Consider the following 19,083-nt stretch of genomic DNA (forward strand, 5'->3'; position numbering starts at 1 on the left):
AGAGAGCTGAGCTTCGGGTGGGACACGTGACTGTGAGAGAAGGGGAGGGCACCTGCCTAGCTGTGAGATCACTGACATACCCACTATCTGATGTCTGTTAGTGTCTTATAATTAGACTGTCTGTGCAATATCTGGTGTCTGCCAGCACCTTAGATCATTGGGAGACCTGCGCCTTGTCTGAAGTCTGTTAGTATCTTGTAGCATTAAACTGCCTGAGCAGAATCTGCCGTCTGTGAGTATCCACTGGCACAATATGTAATAACCAGCATAGTGTCTCTGGGGAAACCCTGCACTGCACTATAAAATGGCCAGCATTCATTGAGTACCCTGTAGTATAGTCTATAATGGGCAGACTTTGTTGTCTGTGAGTAATCCTGGGGATGGAATGGTCAGGATTCATTGTCTTTGAGTACGATATATGGAATTGGCAGTATTACGTGTGAGTACCCACTGGCACACTGAATAATGGTCAGAATTTCTTGCCTGAGTGCACCATGAACAGTGTAGAATGGGCAATATTTGCTGTCCTTGTGCCTACCCTTTAGTGCAGAATATAATAATGGCCAAAATCTGATTATCATATGGGACAGTGTAATTGTCAACACTGAGTGCCTTTTGGTGGTGCATGAATGGCTAGTATTCAATGTACCACTGGGTACCCTAGGATACAGTACATAATCACTAGTGTTTGCTGTCTGAATACCTTTTGGTGCAGTGGACATTATTCACTGTCTCTGAGCACCTTTTGGCACAGTACTCACTATACCATAGGGTATTCTGTGGTAATGTGTATAATGACTAGTATCTATTGTTTCTAATAGTATCCTGTGATGCAGTTTATATTGGATAGTAATCACTGTCTGTGAGTTCCTGCTGAATGAGGCTCTGTTCCGACTAACTGTGAACCTACCTATATGCCTGCATGTACAAGAAATAAAAGAATTAGAATTAAACTAAGAACTTAAGACAGATCTTAAGACTGCACTTGAGTATCAAAAACACCATCTTAAGTGCACAAAGATTCAGATTGGAAAATTACAAGTGTTGTTCCATTATTTAAACAAAAGAGAGAGAAACTAGGCAACTACAGTTTAACATCAATTGTAGGGAAATTACTGAAATCTATCAGAGACAGAGTGACTGAGCACCTGCACAGGTATCAGTTGATTAAAGAGAGTCGGCATGGATTTATGAAGGGTCTGACAAATGTAGTTGAATTTTTTGAGGAGGTTGCCAACATGGTGGACAGTGTAGTGTCTATGAATGTTGCCTATATGGATTTCCAAAAGGCATTTGATGAGGTTCCACACAAGAGATTATCAAAAATGTGCACACTTGGAATTGGAAGTAACTTTGTGATATGGTTTGGTAATTGGTTGGGAGGTAGGAGACACAGAGTAAGGATAAAGGGAATGTATTCTGATTGGCAGGACGTGACAAGTGGTGTTCCCCAGGGATCTGTCAGCTTTTCACCATATAGATTAATGACTTGAATGAAGGAATAGAGAGTTGTATATCCAAGTTTGCAGGTGACAGTAAGTTAGGAGGTATAGTAAGTTGTGTGGATTGGAGGAGAAAGTTACAAAGGGACATAGACAGACTAGGGGAGTGGGCAAAATTATGGAGTTCAATATGGGGAAGCGTGAGGTCATTCACTTTGGATCTGAGAAAGACAAATCGGAATATTTTCTTAATGGTGAGAGACTATGGAAAGTACAGGAAACCAGGAAAAGGTGGAGGGGTAGCTCTATTAATTAAGGATGACATGAGTATATTGGAGAGAAATGACCTTAGTTCTAAAGACCAAGATGTAGAATCCGTTTCGGTTGAGATAAGAAATAGTAAAGGCAAGAAGTCACTTGTGGAAGTAGTTTATAGGCCCCCTAACAGGACCCTGTAGGACAGGGTATACAGGAAGAAATAATGGGAGCTTGTGAGAAAAGAACAGCAATAATCATGGGTGATTTTAATCTACATATAGATTGGAAGAATCTGATTGGCAAAGGTAGCCTGGAAGATGAGTTCATAAAGTGCTTTCGGGACAGTTTCTCACAGCAGCACGTTCTAGAGCTAACCAGAGAGCAGGCTATTCTAGATCTGGTGATGTGTAATGAGACAGGATTAATTAATGACATCATTGTAAAGGAGCCTCTAGATAGCAGTGATCACAATATGATTGAATTTCGCATTCAGTTTGAGGGAGAGAAGAGTAAGTCTAAGACTAGTGTTTTAAACTTAAATAAGGGCAATTATGAGGGCATGAAGACAGAGCTGGTTAAAGTGAACTGGGAAATTAGGTTAAGGGATAGGTCAGTAGAGATGCAGTGGCAGACATTTAATGAGATATTTCATAACACTCAGCAAAGTTACGTTCCAATGAGAGAGATTCTAGGGGAAGGATGTACCTAAGGAAGTTAAAGACAGTATCAAATTGAAAGAAAAAGCATACAGTTCCGTGAAGATTAGAGGCAGGTCAGAAGATTGGACAGAATATAAAAAACAGCAAAGAATGACTAAAAGAATAATGAGGGAGAAATTAGAGTATGAGAGAAAGCTAGCTAGAAATATAAAAACAGATAGTAAGAGTTTCTACAGGTATTTAAAGAGGAAGAGTAAGTAAAGTGAGCGTTGGTCCTCTAGAGAGTGAATCTGGGGAATTAATAATGGCGAATAAGGAAATGGCGGATGAATTGAACAGATATTTTGCGTCCATCTTCACTGTGGAGGATCAAATAACATGCCAGAAATAATTGTGAATCAAGAGGTGAAAGGGAGGGAGGAACTTAAAACATTTACAATCGCCAGGGAAAGGGTTCTGAAAAAATTATTAGAACTAAAAGCTGACAAGTCCCCAGGTCCTGACTAACTTCATCCTAGGGTCTTAAAAGAAGTGGCTGCAGAGATAGTAGATGCATTGGTATTAATTTTCCAGAATTCCCTAGATTCTGAAAGGGTCCCATCAGATTGGAAGATAGCGAATGTAACTCCTCTATTCAAGAAAGGAGGGAGACAGAAAGCAGGAAACCACAGGCCAGTTAGCTTAACATCTGTCATAGGGAAAATGCTAGAATCTATTAAGGAGGTTATAGCAGGGCACTTAGAAAAATCTCATTGCAGTCAGGCAGAGTCAACACGGCTTTGTGAAAGGGAAATCGTGTTTGACTAATTTATTAGAGTTCTTTGAGGAAGTAACAAGCAACGTGGATAAAGGGGATCCTGTGGATGTGGTGTATTTGGATTTCCAGAAGGCATTTGACTAGGTGCCAATCAAAGGCTGCTACACAAAATAAGAGCTCATGGTGTAGGGGGTAACATATTAGCATGGATAAAGGATTGGTTAGCTAACAGGAAACAGAGAGGCATAAATGGTTCATTTTCAGGTTGGCAAGATATAACGAGTGGCGTGCCACAGGGATCAGTGCTGGGGCCTCAACTATTTATGATCTATATCCATGGATGAAGGGACCGAATGTATGGTTGCTAAATTTGCTGATGACACAAAGATAGGTAGGAAAGTAAGTTGTGAAGAGGACATAAGGAGTCTGCAAAGGGATATAGATAGGTTAAGTGAGTGGGCAAAAAATTGGCAGATGGAGTATAATGTGGGATAATGTGAACTTGTCCACTTTGGCAGGAAGAATAGAAAAGCAGTATATTTAAATGGAGAGAAATTGCAGAACTCTGAGGTACAGAGGGATCTAGGTGTCCTAGTACATGAAACACAAAAAGTTAGTATGCAGGTACAACAAGTGATTAGGAAGGCAAATGGAATGTTGTCATTTATTGCAAGGGGAATGGAATATAAAAGTAGAAATGTTTTGCTATAGTTGTACAGGGCATTAGTGAGACCACATCTAGAATACTGTGTGCACTTTTGGTTGTCTTATTTAGGAAAGGACATAATTGCTTTAGAGGCGGTTCAGAGAAGGTTCACTCGACTGATTCCTGGGATGAGGGGGTTATCTTATGAGGAAAGGTTGGACAAGTTGAGCCTGTATACACTGGAGTTTAGAAGAATGAGATCTTATTGAAACATGTAAGATCCTGAGGGGACTTGAAGGGGTTCATGCTGAGAGGATGTTTCCCCTGTGGGAGAGACTAGAACTAGGGGCCACGGACTAAAAATAAGGGGTCTCCCAATTAAGACAGAGATGAGGAGAATTTTTTCTCTGAGGGTCATTAGTCTGTGGAACTCCCTTCCCCAGAGAGCGGTGGAGGCAGGGTCATTGAATATTTTTAAGGCTGAGTTAGATTGACTCCCTTGTTAATCAGGAATCTAAGGTTATAATAGATAGATGGGAAAGTAGGGTTGAGGTCACAATCAGATCAGCCATGATCTTAACAAATGGCAGAGCAGGCTCGAGGGGCCAAATGGCCTACTCCTGCTCTTAATTCATATGTTCATATGTACTAGGAGCTGTGGAGGAGCAAAGAGATTTAGGTGTCCATGTATACAAATCACTAAAAGCTAGTGCACAGATACAGAAAGTAATCAAAAAGGATAATGGAATGTTGACTGTTATCTCAAGGGGGTTGGAGTTCAAATTGAGGAACCGATGCTTGGAAAGACCCTATCTGAAGTACTGCTTTCAGTTTTGGGCACCGAACCTCGGGCAAGATATATTGGCCTTGGAAGAGGTACAGTGCAGATTACCAGAATGATACCAGAGCTTGAAGGGTTAAATAATGAGAACAGGTTGCATAAACTTGGCTTGTATTCCCTTGAGTTAAGGAGGTTGAGGGGTGATCTAACCAAGGTATTTAAAATGATTAAGGGATTTGTTAGGGCAGATACAAAGAAAATATTTCCTCTGGTGGGGGAATCCAGAACAAGAGGGCATAATCTTAAAATCAGACCTAGGCCTGTCCAGAGTGAAATCAGGAAACACTTTTTCTCACACAGGGCAGTGGAAATCTAGAATTCCCTCCCCAAAAGGCTGTGAATGCCGGTCAATTGAAATTTTCAAGGCTGAGATTGATACATTTTTGTTAAGTAAGGATATCAAGGGATACGGAGCAAAGGGGGTAAATGGAGTTGAGGTACAGATCAGCCATTATCTTACTGAATGGCGGAACAGGCTCAAGGGGCTGTTCCCATGTTCCTATGTATCACGGCGCCTGGAACTAGGCTGCACGCATGTTAAATATTACACAGTAAGGGAGGCCGTTCGGCCCCCTTGTCCTGCAGTTGCAGTTTAACTTAAAATAGTGCTCCAGATTTACTTTTTTTTTTATTCGTTCCTGGGATGTGGGCGTCGCTGGCAAGGCCAGCATTTATTGCCCATCCCTAATTGCCCTTGAGCTGCCTTCTTGAACTGCTGCTGTCCGTGTGGTGATGGTTCTCCCACATTGCTGTTAGGTAGGGAGTTCCAGGATTTTGACCCAGCGACAATGAAGGAACGATAAGATACTTCATAACCTAAGTATTGCTATAAGATCACCTTACATTCACTTTCTTTGCAAGTTAAAGAGTCTATGTTTTTCTGGCTTATCTTTAGAACTTAATCCTCTATCACTAGTAATCAGTCTCGTGACCCTTTTCTGAATGGACATTTCCCTGGTGTCTCAGTAACCAGAACTGAATGCAGTATGCCAAGTGTGGCCCCACCAGAGCACACAACTGGAGGGCATCAGACTTTTAGTAATATATTTGTATTTATGTTGCATCTTGTATCAAAACATCTCAAATTGTTTGGTTGTTCTCTGCTAATTTTGCAGTATAGCTTAGTGTTCTGTTGGCCTTGTGTGCAGCTCTATAGTAACTGCTGATCTGTTATCATTCCCAGGTATCTCTCAGCCTCTCCTCTAACTAGTTAGTTTAATCTGATTCCATGTATTCATTTCCTACTTCTAATATGTGATAATACGTTGAACATATCCATTTTGTATTTTGTTTACCATAGTTCTGCCACTTGCAAGTTTTGCCTGGGGCTTTCTGTAGTTCTTGGTTAGCTTGACTGCCTCAGGTGCTCCCCAGACCTGTCCTGTCTTGTCCCCCCTTCCCCCCCCCCCCCCCTCCACTCCAACTGTCACCTGGAAATGTGACCAAGTTGCATTTTGTTTCTGAATCCAGGTTTTTTTATGAAGTTTAGCAAAAGCAGAGACCCCATCACCAATGTTTGGGGCACTCCACCTGTTGCATCTCCCCAGCCTGATATCATATTGGTCCCTCAACCATATCCTGGTCTTACCATGTAACCCATTGATTCTGTAGTAGCCTTTCATGCAAAACTTTATCAAAGGCTTTCTGGATGTCTAGCTACACCACTTCATTCCAGTGTCCAATTGGGATGCTGTTTTCTCAAAGTCAAGGAGGCTGCTCAGACAGTATCCAACCTTATGAAACCAAGCTGACTTTACTAGATATTTTCATACACGTAGTCCTTTAGTTAGTTCCTAATGATTCAAACCCCATCCCAGTACATGAGCACATAATCTAGTCTGATATTCTAGTGCAGTAAGGACGGAGTGCTGAATTTGTTGGAGGAGCCGTCCTTGAGAATGAAATGTTCACAAGTTTGCCAATTCTGATGGTTCATGTGAATGTTGAAAATCCCATGAGATTATTTGAAGAGGAGCAGGGAGTTTTCCTAGTGTTCTCACCAACTTCATTCACCATCATCAAACATTGATTAACTAGTCATTCATCTCATTGTTTGTTGGATCTTGCTGTGTGCAAAATGGCTACTGTTTGCCTACATAGGTCACTGCACTTCAAAGTATTTAATTGTGAAACATTTGGAAACATTTCTGAGAGGTAGAATAAAATGCTATTTAAAAATGCAAGGTTTTTTTTCAATTTGAAAACTAAATCACCGAAAATGCAAATATTCCCATTTTTGAAAGGACTTGTGTGAAACCCAGAGCAAGAAGTGTTTTGGAATTTCATGCTGATGCTGAGTCATACCGTAACAGAGTTTTACTGGGGTTTTTTTAATGTAAAAGAAATTTAATCTTACAACATTTTTGTTTTCTTACAGAATGCCCGCATGGACCCGGAGGAGCTTTTTACGAAGCAAGAGCGAATTGGGAAAGGCTCATTTGGTGAAGTGTACAAAGGAATAGAGAACCGAAGTAAGGAAGTTGTAGCAATTAAAATCATTGACCTAGAGGAGGCAGAGGATGAGATCGAGGACATCCAACAGGAGATTACAGTGCTTAGCCAGTGTGATAGCCCATATGTCACAAAGTACTATGGCTCGTACTTAAAGGTAAGTAAGGGGATTGGAGATATGTGATGGCATTGTAAGCAGTGTAGATGAAAACATAAAATTACAAAGTGATATTGATAGATTAGGTGAATGGGCAAAATTGTGGCAAATGGAATTCAATGTAGACAAATGAGAAGTCATCCACTTTGGATCAAAAAAGGATAGAACAGGGTACTTTCTAAATGGTAAAAAGTTAAAAACAGTGGATGTCCAAAGGGACTTAGGGGTTCAGGTACATAGATCATTGAAGTGTCATGAACAGGTGCAGAAAATAATCAAGAAGGCAAATGGAATGTTGGCCTTTATATCTAGAGGACTAGAGTACAAGGGAGCAGAAGTTATGCTGCAGCTATACAAAACCCTGGTTAGACTGCACCTGGAGTACTGTGAGCAGTTCTGGGCACCGCACCTTCGGAAGGACATATTGACCTTGGAGGGAGTGCAGCGTAGGTTTACTAGAATGATACCCGGACTTCAAGGGTTAAGCTACGAGGAGAGATTACACAAATTGGGGTTGTATCCTCTAGAGTTTCGAAGGTTAAGGGGTGATCTAATCGAAGTTTATAAGATATTAAGGGGGAACAGATAGGGTGGATAGAGAGAAACTATTTCCACTGGTTGGGGATTTTAGGAGTAGGGGGCACAGTCTAAAAATTAGAGCCAGACCTTTCAGGAGTGAGATTAGAAAACATTTCTACACACAAAGGGTAGTAGAAGTTTGGAACACTCTTCTGCAAACGACAATTGATACTAGCTCAATTGCTAAATTTAAATCTGAGATAGATAGCTTTTTGGCAACCAAAGGTATTAAGGGATATGGGCCAAAGGCAGGTATATGGAGTTAGATCACAGATCAGCCATGATCAAATGGCGGAGCAGGCACGAGGGGCTGAATGGCCTACTCCTGTTCCTATGTTCCTATATGGTTATACCAGTTAGCAGCATCATTCCACTGACATCTATACATCTGTACTCATCAAATCCGCAACACAGAGCTTTCTTAATTTTTGCCACTATTGAATTTTTAGTTTAAGTCATTTAACTACTCCTCTTCCTAACTGACAGACACTATATAGAGAGTACAGACTTTTTCAGACTGGCGAGAAGTATACCACAGGGGTTGCTATTAGGACCACTGCTGTTTTTAATATATATTAATGACCTGGACTTGGGTATAGAGGGTATAATTTCAAAGTTTGCAGATGACACGAAACTTGGAAATGTAGTAAACAATGTGGAGGATAGTAACAGACTTCAGGAGGACATAGACAGACAGACTGATGAAATGGGCAGACACATGGTAGATGAAATTTAACAGAGAAGTGTGAAGTGATACGTTTTGGTAGGAAGAATGAGGAGAGGCAATCTTAATTAAATGGTACAGTTTTAAAGAGGGTGCAGGAACAGAGAGATCTGGAGGTGCACATGCACAAATCTTTGAAGGTGGCAGGACAAGTTGAGAAGGCTGTTAAAAAGCATATGGGATCCTGGGCTTTATTAATAGAGGCAGAGAGTACAAAAGCAAGGAAGTTATGCTAAACCTTTATAAAACACTGGTTAGGCTTCAGCTGGAGTATTGTGTTCAATTCTGGGCACCACACTTTCGGAAGGATGTCAAGACCTTAGAAAGGGGTAGGAAGAGATGTACTAGAATGGTACCAGGGATGAGGGACTTCAGTTAGGTGGAGAGATTAGAGAAGCTGGGGTTGTTCTCGTTAGAACAGAGAAGGTTAAGAGGAGATTTGATAGAGGTGTTTAAAATCATGAACAGATTTGATAGCGTAAAAAGGAGAAACTGTTTCCAGTGGCAGAAGTGTCGGTAACCAGGGGACACAGATTTAAGGTGATCGGCAAAAGAGCCAGAGGCGACATGAGGAAACATTTTTTTACGCAACGAGTTGTAATGATCTGGAATGCACTGCCTGAAAGGGTGGTGGAAGCAGATTCAGTAGTAACTTTCAAAAGGGAATCAGATAAATACATGGAGAAAAAATTTACAGGGCTACGGGGAAAGTGCAAGGGAATGGGATTAATTGGATAACTCTTTCAAAGAGCTGGCACAGGCACGATGGGCCGAATGGCCTCCTCCTGTGCTGTACCTACTATGATACTATGAGTGGGTGTAGCAGCATGGAGGCTGGGGTGGTTTGAAGGGATGGGCTCTGGGAAGCCTGACCAGCCACAGTCTGTGTGGAATATGAAGATGATATATGAAATCTCTAATTGGAGACTTTCACAAGACTCCCTTCAGTGCTTCATATACCTGTCCTCTGGGAGAAGTTTTTGTAAATCATTTTTGGCTTGAGGTAGGAGCTAGGGGAGGCACCAAACAGCCACACAGCTGTGGAGGCTCTTTTTTTTTTAAAGTGATACTGCTGGAGGGTTGCCATCACACTGGTTCAGAGTGCATGTTCCAGAATTCTCTCCTCTGCTGAAGGGCTAGTTTAAAGCAGGTGGTGATTATTCTAAATGGCCAGGAGTACTAGTTATCTATGAAAGTCTTCCATGTAGTGCTTGCCTGTCAAACTTCAAACTGTCAAAATTATATTAAAACAAATTAAAGCCAACATTTCCTCTTCATTTTTCTTCTGATTTTGGCCTCTCTCCAAGGGCAGGAACTGGGGATTTACAGGCACCTGGAATTTATTTTTTTGTCTACTTGTTGGTTTGTTAGCTGTCCCTTTAAAACTAGTTTTAATGAATGTGGAACTTTTGCAGCAAGTTCATGCCAGAAGTGTGCCAGGCCTGTCCCAATACAGTGTTGCTAGTTTTGTTAAAAATGTATTTGACTTGCAGTGTTAGATTAGTTTAGTTATATTTAACTGACCATTCCTTTTTGAATTTGAGATCAGATATTCAAAATCTAGTTAAAGAACAGACTCGCATTTATATAGTGCCTTCCACTAACTCGTTAGTGTCCCAAAGTGCTTTGCAGCCAGAAAAATACTTCTGAAGTGTAGTCACTGTGCAATGTAGGGAAACGCAGCAGCCAATTTGCGCACAGCAAAGATCCAAAAATAACAATGAGAGAAATGGTAGTAATCTCCGGATTACTCCTGGTGCCATGTGCTAGTGAGCATAGAGATAGGAGGATAGAGCAGATGAATGTGTGGCTAGAGAGATGGTGCAGGAGGGAGGGCTTTAGATTTCTGGGGCATTGGGAACAGTTCTGGGAAAGGTGGGACCCACACAGACCGGATGAGTTGCACCTCAACGGAGCTGGGACCAATGTCCTCGCGGGGAGGTTCGGAAGGGTTGTTGGGGTGGGGGTATGGGTTTAAACTAATTTGGCAGGGGAGTGGGCACCAGGATGTAGCAATGGAAAGGAGAAACAAGGAGCACAAAGGATCGGGGGAGAAAAATAGCACTAAAGCAAGTAATAGTACAGTATTAGGTGGGATCAGACTGAGAGTACAAGAAAGTCTAAGACTGGTTTGCAGTGCATGTGTTTAAATGCATGAAGCGTGGTGAACAAGCTGGTGAGCTGCAAGCGCAAATAGCCACATGGGAATATGATGTTGTGGTGAATATGGAGACCTGGCTCAAAAAAGGGCAGGATTGGTACTAAATATTTCTGGATACAAGGTATTCAGGAAAGATAGGGAGGTAAGGAAAGAAAGGAGGGGATGGCAGTATTGATTAAGGAGAATATTGCAGTATTGGAAAGAGAGGATGTCCTGGTGGGGTCAAGGACAGAATCTATTTGGTTAGAGTTAAGAAATAAGAGGTGCCATTACATTACTGGGTGTATTCTATAGGCCACCAACTAGTGGGAAGGATATAGAGGAGCAAATTTGCAGAAATTACAGAGAGGTGCAAAAGCTATAGAGTAGTGATAACTGGGGACTTCAACTTTCCTAATATAGACTGGGATAACAATAACATAAGGGGCAAAGAGTGGGAGGAATTTTTGAAATGTGTTCAGGATAACTTTCTTGACCAGTACATTTCCGGCCCAACGAGGAAGGAGGCATTGCTGGACTTGGTTCTAGGGAATGAGGTGGGCCAAGTGGAGCAAGTGTCAGTGGGAGAACATTTAGGGTGCAGCGATCATAGTATCATAAGGTTTAGAATAGCTATGGAAAAGGACACGGACCACTCTAAAGTAAAAATACTCAATTGGAGCAGGGCCAATTTCAATGGGATGAGAACAGATCTGGCCCGGGTAAATTGGAATCAAAGATTGGCAGGCAAAACTGTAATTGAACAGTGGGTGGCCTTTAAGGATGAGATGTTTCGGGTACAGTCTCGGCACATTCCCATGAGGCAGAAAGGTAGGGCAACTAAAGCCAGAGCTCCCTGGATGACAAAAGAGATAGTGAGTAAGATGAAACGGAGAAAAGGGGCATATGACAGATGTCAGGTTGATAACACAAGTGAGAACCAGACAGAATATAGAAAGTTCAGAGGGGAAGTGAAAAAGGAAATATGAGGAGCGAAGAGAGAGTATGAGAATAGACTGGCGGCCAATATAAAAGGGAATTCAAGAGTCTTCTACAGGCAAGTAAACAGTAAACGGATAGAAAGAGGAAGGGTGTTGCCAATTAGGGATCATAAAGGAGATCTACTCATGGAGGCAGAGGGGATGGCCGAGGTACTAAATGAGTACTTTGCATCTGTCTTTACCAGTCTCAGTAAAGGAAGATATAGTTGAGATACTGGATAGGCTAAAAAGAAGAGGTACTTGAAAAGCTAGCTGTACTTAAAGTAGATAGGTCACTCGGTCCGGATGGGATGCATCCTAGGTTGCTGAGGGAAGTAAGGGTGAAAATTGCGGAGGTACTGGCCATAACCTTTGTTCAAAAAAGGGTGTAAGGATAAACCTAGCAACTATAGTTTAACCTCAGTGGTGGGGAAACTTTTAGAAACGATAATCCGGGACAGAATTAACAGTCACTTGGACGAGTGTGGATTGATTAGTGAAAGCCAGCATGGATTTGTTAAAGGCAAATCGTGTTCATCTAACCTGATAGAGTTTTTTGATGCGGTAACAGAGAGGGTAGATGAGGGCAATGCAGTTTATGTGGTGTACATGGACTTTCAAAAGGCGTTTGATAAAATGCCGCACGGTAGGCTTATCATCAAGATTGCAGCCTATGGAACAAAGGGGGCAGTAGCAACATGGATACAGAATTGGCTAAGGGACAGGAAACAGAGAATAGTGGTGAACGATTGTTTTTCGGACTAGAGGGAGGTATACAGTGATGTTCCCCAGGGGTCAGTGCTGGGACCACTGCTTTTCTTGGTATATATTAATGACTTGGACTTGGGTGTACAGGGCACAATTTCAAAATTTGCAGATGACACAAAACTTGGAAGGGTAGTGAACAGCGAGGAGGATAGTGATAGACTTCAAGGGGATATAGACAGGCTGGTGGAATGGAGGGACACTTGGCAGATGAAATTTAAGGCAGAAATATGCAAAGTGATATATTTCGGTAGGAAGAACGAGGAGAGGCAATATAAACTAGAGGGCACAACTCTAAAAGGGATGCAGGAACAGAGCGATCTGGGGGTATATGTGCACAAATTGTTGAAGGTGGTAGGGCAGGTTGAGAAAGCGGTTAAAAGTGCGTACAGGATCTTGGGCTTTATAAATAGAGGCATAGAGTACAAAAGTATGGAAGTCATGATGAACCTTTATGAAACACAAGCTCGGCCACAGCTGGAGTATTGTGTCCAGTTCTGGGCACCGCACTTCAGGAAAGATGTGAAGGCCTTAGAAAGGGTACAGAAGAGATTTACTAGAATGATTCCAGGGATGACGGACTTTAATTATGTGGATTGACTGGAGAAGCTGGGGTTGTTTTCCTTGGAACAGAGATGATTGCGAGGAGATTTTATAGAGGTATTCAAAATCATGAAGGGTCTAGATAGAGAGAAACTGTTCGCATTGGTGGAAGGGTCTAGGACCAGAGGACATAGATTTAAGGTGATTGGCAAATGAACCAAAGGTGACATGAGGAAAAACTTTTTTTTACACAGCGAGTGGTTAGGATCTTGAATGCACTCCCCGAGGGGGCGGTGGAGGCAGATTCAATTATTGCCTTCAAAAGGGAACTGGAGAAGTACTTGAAAGGAAAAAATGTGCAGGGCTACGGGGAAAGGGCAGGGGAGTGGGACTAGCTGGATTGATCTTGTATAGAGCCGGCGCGGACTCGATGGGCCGAATGGCCTCCTGTGCTGTAACCTTTATGATTCTAAATAACCAGATAATCCAGTGGTGTTGGTTGAGGAATAAATGTTGGCCGGGAAACTGGGAGAACTCCCCTGCCCCTCTTTTGAAAAGTGCCATGTGATCTTTTACTTCCATCTGAGAGGGCAGACGGGGCCACGGTTTAACACCTCATCCAAAAGACGGCACCTCTGATAGTATAGCACCCTCTCGGTACTGAGGTGTCAGTCTACATTATGTGCTCAAGTTTCTGGAGTAGGACTTGAACCCATCACCTTCTGGCTCATACGAGAATGCTACCACTGGGCCAAGGCTGACACCTAATGAGTACCGGGTAACTGCTTGCCAGGACATGAAAAGATGGCTCTGTTTCAACCAGTTAGAAAATCTCATGAGAGGAGGTAGGTTGAAATCTCAGAAGCAAGCAGTCAGTGCTGGCCAATTGGATATTCCTGAAAGTAACTCTATATTTAAAAATTATTTACAGAGGATTAGCTTATTTCTTGGAGTTGCAATTTCCCGAATTTTGTCCAGTCGAGGAATTAGGTGGAAGGTTGTCTACTGTATGATTGCTTGTGTACTTGTTTCATCTTTTGTAAAACTTGATATTTTAAACTTCAAAAGTGATAGAGCATCACATTTTAAGAACAGTGAGACCTTATGAAGATATAAAACAAGTCTAGTAGCTCAAAATAGTTACCAGTGCTGTTTGTTTCCCGGGCACATTACCTGATCTCAAAGAAAGAATAGACACTCTCGAAGGTATGGGGAGTTGGAAATTTGCCCATGTGAGAGATCTCAGTTATGAGAACCAAAATAATCTAGGGTAAGATGGCTCGATAAGATCCAATAGCATACCAGATACAAATAAAATTGTCACCTCTTGGAAACCTGACCAATAAGTTTTGGCCCTGAGGCTCACCTTTTTTTTAGAAGCTGAGGCCTCAAGTTTCCCTGGTGTGTTGCTTTGTTCAGCTTGGCTTTCCCTTCCAGTACTGTTCACGTCTTTGCCCATTTGTAAAATGTTATAATTATTTATATATTTTTGTGAAGTATTATAAATGGTCAGGCAGCTGCATTTCTTTTACCTTTGTGCAGTGGATTGCTCATGGTGAGTCACTGGTACTGGGTCTGGCACACCTCCAGTGAAGGAATCTGGAACAAAGTCAGAATTCTGCTGCAAGATAGCGAAGCAAGTGTTCTTTAATTATTGGACATTAAAATATTTAAAGGCCCATTTTCCAAATATGTGTTACCGGTGGGGAGCCTTTGCCCATCGACCTTGCATATCGGGAAAGAGAGGGCACGCTGCCAGACATGGAATCGGTAGTTAAACACTGCAGGAGGTGCTCAAAGTTGGGAAACACTATGGGGGAGTGGGGTGGGGGGGGTGGTGGTGGCAGGGGCTGGTGTCTGAGATCTTCCCACACACATTGAATTAACTTTTTTCATTAGTTCCTGGAAACTAAATGTTGCAACTGCGAGTCCGACATTTACAAAATTTACTTCAGAAAACACTGTTTATCTCAGATAAAAGTTGCAATGCACTTTTTTGCACTTAAAACCTGTTAACAGCTTTTTATCCCAAAAAAAGTCAATTACCTCATACATTTCAGGCTTTTTTTTTGATTGCAAAGGGTGGGACTTAGTCAATGCTAAAAGTTTCTAATATTTACCTCCAATAAAAGTCCCAAAAGTTCATTGTTTATCTGACCCATATTACTTGAAATGAAGCATCTAAACTACATTAAACTTCTCTGTTTTAATTAAGTTTTTCTTTAAATTTCAAATTTAGCTTGTTTTAATATCTTGGCTCGGTGCGGGGGAGGAAATCAAGGCCAAATCAGAGAGAGAGAGAGAGAGAGAGAGATTGAAGCAAAAATGTTAATTATGGTGCTCACACACAGATATCTTTAACTTAATCCATATTAATTGTGAAATATATAATTTTTTTATGTTTTCATTCTTGCCAGGCTGACGGCAAAAAATGGCAGAGAAAAGTTTCAACAAACTGTTTGGAACATTCGATTGGTTTATCTTCTCCTTGCTAAAAAATGCGTGCATGACTGAATTACAATTAACAAACTTAATTTGTAGTAACTTTGCATATCAGCTAATCACGTGGAAGAAATTTAGCTTGATTTGGAATAAATTGTAAGTGTGACTCAGAAATTTGCTTCTTGCAGAAGTGTGATGGACAGGATGTGTTTTATTTATTTGTATTCTCAAAAACATCCTGCGGAAAAATTATTCAAGTTTCGTGGGAAGATTCTGAATAAAAGATCTGAATTTAAAATGTTTAAGCCAAATCTTTTAGTTATGTTAATTATTGTTGCCAAAAAGAAGATACAATTTAATTTAATCTTCTCAATTCACATTTTTTCACGATAAATACCAAACTCTAAACAGGCATTTGTGTCTAGAACTCCTGAGATCGGTCACGCTCAGAAAATCTTTGAAAACAGAAATGTCATTTCTATATTATTCAAAAAATATTGTATTTTACACCTGTCATGAGGAAACATGGAAGGAACTGTAAGCAAAATGTTAATGTTTAAAACTGCATTAACTTAAAAAAAAAAGTCTATTTTCTGAACAAAATGGGGGCTTTAAAGGAGGTGGGGGGAGCTTTAGGGAAGGAATTCCAGAGCGGGAGTCTAGGTAATTGAAGGGATAGCCGTCGATGGTGGGGTGAAGTGAGGGTTGGGTTACACAAGACGCCAGAGGCAAACAAACGGAGAATTGGGAAGTGGGGGTTGTAAGACTGGAAGAAGTTACAGTGATGGGGAGGGGTGAGACCTTGAAGGGATTTAAACACAAAGATGAGAATTTTAAATTTGATGTGTGGGGGTTGGAAGCCAATGTAGGTCAGTGAGTGTGGGGGTGATGGGTGAGTGGGACTTGGTGCCAGATGGGATGCTGGCAGTGAGTTTGTTAAAACCAAGCTTCTTTGACTTGGCATTCATTTTTTGGCAAAAACCTCTGCAAAGCACTTCAGGATTTTTTTCTACATTATAGGAGCTATATAAATGCAAGTTATTGGAATAGCCTTTTCATCTCATCTCGATGAAATTGGCTGAATAAAGTGATTGTTTTAATCGCACCCAGCTGAGTTGTGTGCTTGAGAGAGACAGTTGCTTGTGCACTTTTACATTTTTAAAAAAACTAAAAGTTGCTGGACAGAATGCAGGAACGTTTTAAGCCTCTTGGAATGCTTCTAGCTCTTTGAGTGTTTCCAGCTCTACACCCCAGTGTTCCCCAAAGCCCTTTGTGCTTCCAGCCCTCATCTTTACCCCCGGAGTCCATTTCCTGTCCAGTGCACCTACCCCCCCAATCCATCATACTCCTTCCATGTCCGAGTGTTTTTTATTGGTCTCTCACCTGCTCCTAACCAATCATTGTCCAGGCCCCAGCAACAGAGTTTTCTCAGACGCCCATCTTCTGAGCCCTCCAAACCTCCACCCTCTCCTTCAGCTGATTCATCCCACCCCCTGACTCTTTCCAGGTGCCTGCCTCTTTCCCTCCCTCACCCCAACCCCGTACATCTTGCCTCTGATCTTGTTGCATACCTTAAGCATTAAAAGTGAGGAACATGTGTAAGAAATGCAAAGAAGCACTGGAAACATATAGAGAGAGGGCGGAGGAGAGATTTCAGAATGAGTGAGACTGAAGCAATGAGGAAAAGAGCTGCTCAGAATAATACAGACATTACAATGAAAAAGTGTTCATAAGCCATACAGAGAGAGAGAGAGAGAAAGTGAAAAACAGCAACAGAGAACATGACATGAAGAATTAGAATGGAAAAGAAGCATTTGGACTCCCACTAAGAGGTGGGGAAAGGCAGACTAAAAATTAACTTTAGTGATAAACAAAATTTTGCATGGCAACATCAATTTGTGATACAGCAAGTTTGTCCTGTGGGAGAAGGAAGATGATGGTAACTTTTTTTGTCTGAGCAATGCCACAGGAGATCAGATTTAAGTATTGCATGGTGTAAAGCTTCTGTCCTTATACACTGCTGTATCCTCTGACTCGCCATGAGCAATGGCATGGGAGACCTGCTATTTTTTTTAAAACATTTAATACTCATTAGAAAGAAACAATGAAGCAACAGGGGCATCTTCTCAAATCATTCAGTCTCAGTTGCGGTTCCAAGGAAGCGTCTTGCATACTTTCAAAAACATACACCCACCCTCATTATCAGCATCTCAGTATTTTCATTATTTCGGTGAAACACCTTGCTCTCACTAACTCTCTATCCCCTGTTACACAACACTCCCATCACAAAGTTAAGAATACTGTTGCACACTTCGAAGGTCATCAGTTTGGAGTTGAGGTCTGTGAAGAGGACTAGATTTCAGGGCAATGGTGCTGGACGTTTTGGTGTCACTGAAGTGTACTGGTGCCTGGGAGTTCACATCCTTAGCAAAACAATAGTTGACTTGTACTTGAACTCAGGGCTATGATTACTAGCTCAGTAGTGGGTACGGGGCTTAACGGGGTTTGGACTTTGAGCTGTATTGAGGACCAGTTGCCTGTTTCTGCCATTTGCATTTTGGGGAGTTTCCTGAGTGAGTTATGTAAAGGGCTCCTTGCTTCTAATCGCAGTAATGTTGTTCAATCTGCAGGGCACAAAATTGTGGATAATCATGGAATACCTAGGTGGAGGCTCAGCGCTAGACTTGGTGAGTACTATTTTTGACCGTGATACAGTTTTACTTTGTTTGAATATGTCCTAACTCAGGAAGCCAAAAGCATAACATTAGGACACTAAACTATAAACTGCAGATGTGAGCTTCAATCCCAGTTTCAGGGTGGCTTTAAAATGATGCCACTGGAATATTGGAATTGCATAAGGAGGTGGATGTTTGAAGCCTAGTTTCAGGTTAGCCCGGTAACTGCATTACTGGAGCACTCAGCTCTCAACTAGATGATGTACATTTGAATCCCAGTCTTGGGCGTTCATTAACTTCAGTGCTATAGTGTCAGACCCTAAATTAGAATATGTGCGCTTGAATCTTGGTCCCAGCTGATTTTCAAACTCTGATTTCCCCTTTGAAATGAATAGCTACATGTGCCTTGCTATACGTTCTCTTTCCACAGGCCAAATTCACAAACTACTGTAAAACAGGTTATTTTTGCAGTAAAAACATTTTTGCTATTTTGCAAATTGATGTAGTTGAGCAAAATTTTGCTTATCGCAAACGTTATTTTGCTGGTCTCTGCCCCTCCCTTGTCCGCTCACCAACACTTTAGTTTTAATCCGGAATGCGTGTGAAGTGTAGGCACTGTGTCGTCCCCAGTCTGCCTGACCATTGAAGAAGTTACCGGCTGGTGCTATGGTCATTATCTCCTCTGAGCACGAGCACGGTTTACAATTGGAGTCATGAACCCATTTACATTGCCAGTGAGTGGGTTGCATACTGGTTGTTATACCACTGGTTATTTTGTACCGGCAGTTCACACTTCTGATTAAAATTTAACTGCTGGTTAGTGGAGAGCCTGATGTAGGAACCCTTCCCATTCTTATGCCTATCAAAGTCAAGGCCAATACTCCAGACTTGGTCAACTTTACCTGAACTATGCAAGTCCTAGGTCCCTAGTCTCACAAAATAAAGTTTACGTGGTCAATTCTTCATCTTACAGCTATCTTGTGCTTGGTTAGGAAGTAATTAATCATGCTTCACAACCTTGTAG

The 19,083-nt window shown here is 41.6% G+C and overlaps 1 protein-coding gene across 1 annotated transcript in view; it reads left to right on the forward strand.

Annotated features, from left to right (window-relative positions):
- Positions 1 to 19,083, forward strand: part of stk25b (serine/threonine kinase 25b) — a 69,126-nt gene that overhangs the window by 20,837 nt on the left and 29,206 nt on the right. The window contains exons 2-3 of the mRNA XM_067995597.1: positions 6,981 to 7,211; positions 18,015 to 18,071. Of these exons, the coding sequence (XP_067851698.1) occupies positions 6,981 to 7,211; positions 18,015 to 18,071 (288 nt within the window). The remainder of the gene's footprint in view (positions 1 to 6,980; positions 7,212 to 18,014; positions 18,072 to 19,083) is intronic.

The sequence above is a fragment of the Heptranchias perlo genome, chromosome 13, assembly GCF_035084215.1.
Source record: "Heptranchias perlo isolate sHepPer1 chromosome 13, sHepPer1.hap1, whole genome shotgun sequence".
NCBI lineage: Eukaryota > Metazoa > Chordata > Chondrichthyes > Hexanchiformes > Hexanchidae > Heptranchias > Heptranchias perlo.